General features: G+C 49.2%; 1 protein-coding gene across 1 annotated transcript; it reads left to right on the top strand.

Annotated features, from left to right (window-relative positions):
• The first annotated feature begins 5,130 nt into the window (after window positions 1-5,130).
• On the top strand, window positions 5,131-9,069 carry LOC124373172 (extensin-like). The gene is made up of 4 exons (XM_046831573.1): window positions 5,131-6,233; window positions 6,967-7,119; window positions 7,450-8,280; window positions 8,508-9,069. The coding sequence occupies exons 1-4, from the start codon at window positions 5,131-5,133 to the stop codon at window positions 9,067-9,069; spliced, it is 2,649 nt and encodes an 882-aa protein (XP_046687529.1).
• Window positions 9,070-10,476: the final 1,407 nt, after the last annotated feature.

Below are 10,476 nucleotides of genomic sequence, written 5' to 3'. Positions count from 1 at the left end.
GTGGTTGTACTTTTGGGCCGGAAAGCTGGGACAGACCATAAAAATTTTATGAACCGACTGTCTGATGGCAATAAAAAAACATGATGGGCCTTGTTTTATTTGGCCCGAGGAGGGAGGTGGGAGTAGGAAGCCCCGCGCCCTAACAAGCCCTCACCGTTTTTTTTCTATAAGGAGACGAAGATTTGGGCCCATTTATCAAATCTGGGGGTTTTTCCGACCACAAAATAAATGGAACTTTGAAGCGATTCTTGGGGTCCACAAATAGTGTTCATGTAGACTACTGTCCTTAATGTGGGCCTGCACTTTCCCACTGAGATTGAGAAACTCAATTATTTGTTCAACCGAGGGCAATAGAATGAAGCTGCTTCCTTTTTTCGACGAAAATGCTTCTAGGCGGGCCGTGACCATCCGAATTGATCAATTCTTTGCTCGACTTAATAACAAGGCCTGAGAGAAGTGGCAGGTTTCGTTTGTGGTTATTACTAGTGTGATTGTCATTGTTTAATGCTTTAAAGTGATTGCGTCATGTTCGTTGAATAAAAAAAAAAGATTAAGACACGAAAGCACACGGAATATTCTTTCCACAGATGGTGCTGCGGATGATGAGCAGGGAAGAGGTCTAGTAATATTTGCATTTAATTGCTGAGTTGTGAGGGAGGTAGGACGCACTTATGATAGGTGATCCTTCAGCAGTCCTGAATATAATGCCGATTGACATAATTTTGCTCAGTTTATATTTAGCCGACTTTGTATCAGAGGAGGAGTGGGTTTGGCCTCCTGGGGAAAAGCAACGCTCAAGGCAGGCGGACAGGCGGGAATTAGTTTCGCTATTCATATAGACATTTAGCTTGTCTTCTTGGTTTCTCAATCTTTAAGAAACACGTTAGCAGAAACGTACATCAACCTATACTTCGTCTTCACCGCTCGCTAATGGTGGGGCGGAAGAAACTAGTTAGGTGTATAGTCGGCTCATCTAACTTTTAATGTTCCAACTCGTGGCCATCAAAGTCTAATTATATTGCTGAAAATTCCTGGTCTAAATGTCTTGAGTAGATTTAGCTCTTGTGTACAAGCATATCTGCTTAGAAGCTATATTTGCGATCGGAAAGTCTTCTTAGTTAAAATCCATAGGACATACTTTTGTATCTGAGAATAAAAGAAAAGAGGTGTTCTCGCCTCTTTGCATTTGGCCACTTTAAGAGACATCGCACCATGTTGAAAGTGTTTGTTAGCGAAAATTAAAAAAAAAAAAAAAATAAAAAAAAAAAAAAAAAAAAAAAAAAAAAAAAAAAAAAAAAAAAAAAAAAAAAAAAAAAAAAAAAAAAAAAATAAAAAAAAAAACTTAATCAATTTAAGTAATTAAAACTTCAAAGCGTGAAAAGGTAAACAAAAATATTGTCCGTCTAGAATTGAGACAGTGATTAAAAATTAGAAAAACTAAATGTTATTTTCCTCCTCTGAAGTATTGTTCCCACCAAGAATAATAAGAGAGTATATATAAACAAATATAATACAATGAAAAAAAATTTAAAAAAAAAATAATTTTTTGGTTCAGTTATTTGACGGGTAAAAATTCAATAATAAAGCAATAAGTAGAAGTAGGCCTCGTTATAGGGCCTATAGTATAGTTTTGTTTTGAGAAAATAAAAATATAATACTGTTATTTATAGGCATAAAACGGTTTAAACAAGAACAAGATGTTATTAAAAAAAATAAACAACAATTAATGGTTACACTGTTCGAGCTAAATTTCAGCTAGACTCTCTAATGTGTAGCAGCTGGCTCTGCGACAACAGTAAGCGCACGTACTACATGCTTAAACTGTCAGTATGGGTAGTGTTGATGACAGTAACCATTAAAACCATGCATACCATAAGCGTGAAGCAATGTTCAGAATAGAAATGTATAATTCAAACAACTTGGTGAGCCAGTTAAGTAGCCTTTTGTTTTCTATCTTTAAGCTGAGGACTAGGGAATATTAGTGATTGACAAAATAAAACATTTAATTTTGCCCAATAAGGGTTGCTTGATAAGTATAGAGTCTTGCTCAAGGTTTTAAAGTGTCAATAACCAAAGATTAAATTTATATTTAAGTTCGCGTAAAACCTGCTTAGTATAATGGCGTATTACAAGTAGGGCTCGTAACCAACAAGTATTGGAGAAGCACCCCCGCCCCTTGGTGGTAACCCAATAAATCGCTAATTCAGTTCCACCTGTGCTGTTGACTGTCTGAAAAGCTTGTTTTGTCAACTAAAACTTGCAGTCGACAGAGCAGAGCACCCAACAGCCTGATTTGATTCACGACGTCACAGCTGATTATGAATCACGGGGAAGGTCACAGCTGATTTTTGAGTAGGAGGGGACCACGGAAAAACCTAGGGGTTTACCAAAACTTGCCGAGCACGTTGCTCTGCAGCTGCCCGGACTTTGCCCAATCGTGAAAGGAAAACCTGATAAACCACGCTTTGAAATATGCACCTGTATAGAAGCTTATAAAGAGTTGTGGGATTGCACTGATATTCACCAATGGACTAAAGTTCTTATTATTCCGGACTCGCTATAAGACATGAAAAAGAATTTTGATTTTGGTTATGAGAGAGATGAAATAAGATTTTTGAGGGCTCGATTTTAAGGGAAAGGAAACCACTTCACACTAGGCAAGTGAAAGACGCCCGAACGAACACCACATTGATTTTAACAAGAAATTCACCAGAACGAAATGATTGTGGTTCATAATAAATAAATAATATAATATAAAATACATAAATATATATATATTATTTATATATATATATGATATATAATATATATATACATAATCCGGATGTGGCTTTCCATTTTCAATAGATATTTATAGTTGACGTTAGCACATCAAACAGTTCTCCTATATAAAGTAGGTAACACATTCAAACATACGTTTTGCAAACTCCCCCGATGTGCGAATAATTAATTAGATAAATTTCAATTCCTAAAAAGAAATTCATGCCTATTTACCAATATCTGTCCTCTGAAATAATCCAATTTGTTATTTTGCTATAAATGTTTATATACCTAATCGGTAATGCATGTCTCTTCAAGCAAAACTGACGCAACCCTCCTCTCGATGTGATTCTGCCACGAAAAAATTCCACGTTATATTGTATTCCATTTGGAATGATCACCCTGCACACCTGCGCTCGTTTGATGCCTTAAATTTGTAGGGAATGGTTCGTCGAAACCATATCACATTACGGTCCCTCAGCTACTACTGAAAATAGACAGTCCCGTCGTGTAAAAAGGAAACTAATTTGATAATTCGAAATTAACTGTTTTTAAGGTTTCGTCACCCACTGCAATCTACATTAAAAATCAGATAATACTAGTCCTTTTCCAGCATACTATGTTCTGTATTTCTTTACCTTGTATTTCCATCACAGTGTTCTGTGTCATATTAAATAATAAATATGGAATAGGTAATTATACAATGAGTAGATATTCTGAAATTAAAATATGTCTATCGAACAATGTGGTATCTGGCAAATATCATGGCAAATTTCGCATCAATCCATTCACTGAGTTGTTGTGCGTGATTGAGTAACAAATATCCAAACACCCAAACGTGCAAGCATCACTGTTTAAAAAAATCGAATTTATTATATGTAAACTTATTATGAGAATATACTAAAGAACTCAGAGACAATACCCAACAATAGCTATAAAGCTTTTAGAGAGGGATTACAATCACTTTGAACGAGTTTGAAAAAAAAAACTTTTGACTGTCTGTCAATGAAAAACATAAGTAACGTAACATTGACAAGTGATTAACCAAATACTTAATTCTATGTCAATTTAAAAATTTCCTCAGGGACTTAAATATAAAAGCTTTGCTATTTTCAACATAAATTAAGGGACTTGAGGAACCCGGGGCCCCCCAAAACAAAAAGTCTACCATTAAAGTCCTCTTGACTGCGCCCAATCCATTATTCAGTCTTCACATTCACTGTGTTGCTATGTGGACGGGGTATTCAATAATAAAACCATCCCTCCTTGCCTTGCTAAACAAATAAAATGTTACACTGCGACTAAATTACTTACTTTCAACAGTGACGTTTTAATGAACTAATATTTTTTTTATTGGCATAAACATTTGTGACAATTTATTTGCATTATTATTACTGTTTAAATGTAACCACTTACAAATGTAATTGTTACTTTACATGCAATGCTTGCAAGCAGGAATGAACAAGAATGAAAGAATTAGAAGTGAATAATAATCAATGAAAAGATAACTTATACTCGAGATTTAAAAAACAATACTACCGTTGATTTTTCATTTTCAGGATTCAATACATGTACTTAAAGTTCAGAGGTGATTAAAAAAAACTTATCAGAGCTGAATAAAGAATCACAAACCATAACATATTTACATTATAGTTTAACAACACACTAAATCCACATACTATCACAACGAACCAGCCACATATCATATGAGGGACACCGGATTAATGAGATGTCGACTCCGATATAAGGATTTTGACACCTGAAGGAGAGAAGGACTTCAAATCCTTGAATTGATTATTCATATTGAATGATTTACTATGCAAGTTGCCCAACATCCAGTTTGTCCTTCTTAACATGCAAGTCAAAAGATTAGTAACCAGTCAAAAACAACAGCTGCGAAGGGGTGTCAATGCATTTGTTACGATTATATTTTACACACTTCATATCGCTGTAGACAGTGTCAATGTCAAAAAATCTTATTATTGTTTGAGGAATAACCTTACAACCGAAAATGTTTTTAAAACAAATTTCGTCTAAATACTCTTAAGAAATGTTTCCTTTAAATACTATGTTCCTTCTCTGCCGAAAAAAAGAAAAAAAAGAATAAAAAAAACAAAAACGAAAAACGTTAAGCAAAGAAGCAAAACATAAAAAAAAAAAAAAGACAAATAATAAGAAAAAACAACCAAAAAAGAACCACGTAAAGCCTACAAGAAAACGCCAAAAAAAGCAACACACACCTTCACCAAACCACACCAAACCGTAGCACCGGCCGGCACAAAAAACGCAAAAAACGACAACAAAAAAAAAAAAAGACCTCAAACAACAAAACCAAACGCCGAGAGAGATTACATAAACTGCCACTGACAGATGAACAGTCACCACACCACCACCAACAACTACACACCAACCTGCTCACCACCCCTATTAGCTCCACCCTCGTCCCCTCCCCAGCCACCTCACCCCTCCACGCTCCTATTCAACCCCCCTACCCGCCACCTCCCCGCCCCCCCCCCGCCGCACGCCCCCATCGCTCCTCCCTCCCTCTCCCCCCTCCCGACCCCCCTCCACCTGTCCCCAATCCTACCGCCCACCCCACTCCCCTATCTCCCCCCCTCTCCCTCACCCCCACACCCAGCTCCCCCCCCACCCCACTCCGGCAAACTCAAAACTCCCCCTAAAACCGCTAATATCCCCCCCCGCCTCCCCCCCCTTCTCCGCCTGCCAGCCCTCCCCCCCTCTGCGCCCCCCAGCCCCCGTCCCCCCACACCCTCCGCCCGCTCCATCTCACCACCCCCTACCTGTTCGCCCCGGCAGTACACTCCTCGCCCCCCCCCCGCCCCCCCCACCGCTCCCCCGCCCTCCCACCCCCCTCCACCCTCCAAGCCAACCAGACACCAGAAACATGTACCGCCGCAACATCCCACGCCAACAAACCACGCACTGGTGACAGTCTTCCACCCCACATCCTTCCCAAGCCGTCCCCCGCTCCCACTCCACTGTCCCCTACACCTCTTCCCGACCACCACCATACCCCCACACAGCCCCCCTAGTGCCCCCCCTAACCCCGCCCTCAACGTCGCCAACGACCTCCTCCCCCCCCCCGTACCCCTCCCCCTTTCCCCACCCATCCCCCCCGCCCTCAACCCTCCCCACTCCCCCCGCCCCCCCCTCCCCCTCTTCCCCTTCCGCACCCACTCCTCCCCCCTCACCCATGCCCCCCCCCCGCCCCCCTCAAATCTCCCCACACGCCCACCACCGCCCCCGCCTTACCTTCGCCCACTCCCACCCCACGCTCCCGCTCCTCCCCACGCTCACCCGAAATCACCTAACCCACCACCGCCTGCACACACTCGACCCCCTTTCCCCAGACTCGTTTCCCGACCCTCTCCCGGTACCCCCTCACTCCCCCCCGTTACCCCAGATCACCCCTCACCACCCTCAACCACACCCTACGACCCACCGCCCAGTCCGCGAGTCCACAAACAGCTTCGACACCCCCCCACACTACCCCCCCCCTGTCACCCCCCCCCCTTTTCCTTCTAACACCTGTCTCCCTCGCATCCCACCCCACCACCACAACCGCCCCCGTCAAGACCCCCACTCCGCCTCGCCACTCCCTCCCCCTTGTCATCCGTTCCACCTCCCCTCCTCCCCCCTCCAATCCCTCCCACGCCGCGTTCCCATCTCCGTCCCCGCCCGAGACCCCCTACGCCAATCCCCGTGCGCAGCCCCGCCCTCTCCGAAACCTCCCACTCACGCCCCCCCCCCTCAATCCCCCCTCCACTCCCCCCCCTACATCTCCTTCATCCCCCACCCACCTCCCCCACCACCCCCCCCCCCGCAGGCCCCTCACCCCTCTGCTTAATCTGCACCTCCCTTCCCCCTTCGCCTGCCTGCCCCGCCCTCCACTTCCCAGCCCTCGCACCCCCCCTGCATCTACCTACCCACCCTGAACCCACCCGCCAATTCACCCCCCCTCACCCTTCCCCCCCGCACCCCACTCCACCCACACCCCTAACTCCCCCCACACCCCGACTCCCTCCCCCCTCAACTGACCCTCACGGCCAGCCTCCTCCCCCTCCCAGTCCCCCCCCAAACCCCCCCGCTCTACCATTTCCCCTCCCCCCCCCCCTCCTCTCTCCCCCCATTTATCACCAACACTCTCGCCCCTTAACTCACTCCATTCCCCCACTCCCCCCGCAGACCCCCAGATCATCTCCCTCCCCCCACGGCCCCAGACCACCCCGCCCACCTGCCCCCCCTCTGCCCCCTACCCCCACCCCTGCCCAACGCCCCGACTTCCCCCCTCGCCCTTCACCGCCCCACCCTGCCCCTCTACTCCCGTACTCCCCTCCCGTAAACTCCCCTTCCACCTCCCCCCTCACCCCCCTCCCCCTCCTCATACCACACACCCGAAATCCACCAGACCCGCCCTCAATCTACGCCCACCCCTGCACCAAACTCAATGCTCCTCCGCTCCGCCCGCCCAACCGCCCTCCTAACGTCCCCCCCCCTTACTCCACCACCTTAACCACAACCCCACCCCCCGCCCTCAGTCCTCACGCCCTCCCCACGCCACCCCCCCCCCCTGTCATACCTGGCCCCACCCCCTCCACCACGCCCCCCCCCCACCCATCGCACCCCACTTCAATTCTTCATCCCCCCCGCTCCTGTGCCCTCGCACAGCCCCAATCTTCCCCCTTTCACCCTCCCCACCCTCCCCTCCACCCCTCAGCCCCCGCCCCCCCCTTCCGCCCCGTACAGCCCCCCCTCCCATAACCCCCCCCCCCGCCCCCACCACGTCCGCACTCCCAGCCCCAGCAAGCTACTTACTCCCCCTCACCTACTGCTCCTCCCGACCCGCCCCCGCTACGGCCCACTGCCCCCCCCCTATCCCACCAGTGCCCTACCCTCACCCCAGAGTACTCCCCTCCCCCCGTCATCCCACAGCCCCCGTCGCTCGCCATCAACCTCCCCCCCTCCCCCCTTCCCCTCCCCCACTTCTTCACCCGCCTTCCTCTCGCTACTCACTTCCTCTCTCACTCCGAGGTCACGTAGTCCCCCCAATCCCGTGGACCCAAGTTCCGACCGACTAGATCCCACCTCTTCGTCACCCTCTCCCTCCCCCCGCCCTAACCCCCCCCCCCATCCGCCCCGCCCCCTGTCCCACCCCTCCCCTCCCACTCCCCCCACCTCTCCAACCCGGTCTAGCTCCTCCCCCCTCGGCCCCCGGCCACCTTTCACCCCCCTCTCCTCCGCCCCCCCGCCGACGCTCACACCCTCACCCCCCCCTCCAAACATCTCATCCGTTCACCACCCCTATAACCCCCCCGCTCGCCCTTCCCTATTCCCTCTCCTTCTCCCACCCCCATACTCCACCTATATTACTCCCCGCCTTCTCGCCCCGCTCTCCTCACCCAGTCCTCCCCCACAGCCCCACGACATACACAGCTCCCCTCCACCCACCTCCGCTCGGCGCCCCCCCGTCCCCCCTCGGCGCACATTCTCCCCCCCCCCGTTCTTTTGGGCTATCTCCCTCCCCTCCCCGCGAAGCCTCTGGCCCTCCCCTCGCCCGCAGGCCTCCTCACGCCTCCCCCCCTCCCCCCCCTCCCCCACCCTCCCCGTCCGCCCCTGCTGGCCCCGCCTCCCGCCCCCCCCCCCCCCCCACCCCGCCCCACCCTCCCCCCCCTCCTTCCTCCCGGTCGTCGATCCCACCCGCTCCCTTACCCTCCCCCCCTCTGCAGTCCCCCTGACCACCCCCTCCGCCCCACCCGCCCTCATACCTACTCCCCCACTTTGAGCAACTCCCTGCGCCCCCGCCCCCCTACCCGCTCTGTGCGCCCATCTGGACTCCCCATCCCCCCCGCCAACCCTCTATATCCTCGCCCACCCTATGACATCACCCGCTCTGCCGCACTCCCACTCCCCATCCCCGCCCCTCCTACCAACAGACCCCCGCCTTGCCTCCCTCTCAACGACCCTCCCCACCCGCGCCACGTCCACCCCTCCACCCCCACCACCGCACCTCTTACTACCTCTTGCCCGCAGCCTCACCCTCCCATCCAAGAACTTCACGCCTCTCCTCTAACTCGACTATCCCCCCTGCCCTCAACCACCATCCCCCTACCAGTTCCAATCCCCTGCACGTCCTCACCCCCCGGCCTACCCATCGTCCCCCTCCCCTTGTCCTCTCACCCCTCCCCCCTCCTGTCCCCCTCCCCACCTCTGGGCTCACCTCTTCCTGTCCTACCCCTCCTACATCTCAATCTCCCGCCCCCGGTCTCTCTCGTACTCCTTCCTTCGTAACGAACTCCTACCCCACCCCCCTGCTGCCCTCAGTCCCCCTCGCCCTCCACCTCCCCCATCTCACACACCCCCACCGCTGCCCCCCCCGCGCTCGCCCCGCCCCTCCCTCTCTCCTCCCCCCGTGCTCCTCCCCCCCCCCTCCTTTTTAAGGGTTCAGCTCTGCAAACGTGCCCTAGCCTCAGTTTCCCACCAAGCAGTAACAATTGGTAGGGACGTTGATCCTTTGCCATGAAGTCGGTTTTTTGTGTTACGGGCCGCAAAAGAACGGCTCGTTGGGAACAAGCCGGTACACGAGCACGTTCCCAACGGCTTCCCTTCTACCACAGTTTTAACATGCGGGTTTGGAAGAATGGCAAACGGGAAAAATTTATCAAAATGCTTTCAATAAAAGGGCCTTTGGGAGACACGAGCACATAAAACATTTCTCATCCAAACCACCACAGTCCCCCGGCGCCCACACAAAAAAGCATGATATAAAACACAAATCTCGCATCAAAAAGATGATAATTGTTCTTCTTTGACTTTCCGTTTAAAATCGACAAACGCAAGGACAAATCTTGTCAAAGCAGCTTTTTACCTGGAAATTGACTCAAGAGATGTCAGGTCTGATACAGTGTCTGAGATTACCACAAGCTGCAATAAAAAAGAAGCTGTGAACTGGAGGTAAACTCAAAATTACAATTGAGTCAAACCTTTTCTACCATAAGCTACGTTATTTTGTTTATGAAAACTCGGTTGCATCCATTGTTGCTTAGATATCGTTTTTATTCAATCGTGTAGTTCTCAAGTTGTGTACCTGATGAGACGATAAGATTACCACTTCAAAATTTTTTATAGGCGTTCTCTGGATGTCAAAAACGATATAAATGCTTTCGGTTTTTGAGCTCTTTCTTATTCGTTTCGTCGACTTTCTTTGGCCCTCTATCAGACGAAGAATTCCAGGAACGTCATTGTCCTGAAGACGCTGCAATAGAAGGTAGGTGTGAAACTGGAGCTAAACCTCAAAATTTCATTTTTACGACCCGGGTACCTGACCCGGTGCAAAGACTCCCGTGATGCCCCAGCCTCTTTAAAAGTCTTGACTTGGGCCCATATGACTTTTTGAATCACCTGACTGAAGAGAGAGTTACAGGAAAGCTTGGGAGTCGGTAGAGAACATCCAAGCTCATGTTACAAGGTTCCTGAGAGGCATTTCAGTTAAGGAGTTCTAGGATGCTTTACAGGCATGGCAGAATCGTCTAAGTAAGTGTAATGATGCAGGAGGAGACTGTTTTGTAAAATTTTAACTTTTTTTATCAAATGGGATGAATAAATCTATTTTCCTTACAAGATGTAGGTACATTACTTTAATAATGCACACTCTATGCTTGCAACCATAGCGAATCCTGTTACTAGAGGAGCTGGTAA

Source organism: Homalodisca vitripennis, unplaced genomic scaffold (assembly GCF_021130785.1).
Source record: "Homalodisca vitripennis isolate AUS2020 unplaced genomic scaffold, UT_GWSS_2.1 ScUCBcl_4985;HRSCAF=11477, whole genome shotgun sequence".
NCBI lineage: Eukaryota > Metazoa > Arthropoda > Insecta > Hemiptera > Cicadellidae > Homalodisca > Homalodisca vitripennis.
The sequence above is the reverse complement of the archived record's forward strand: the minus strand, read 5'-3'. Positions and strand labels throughout refer to the sequence as shown.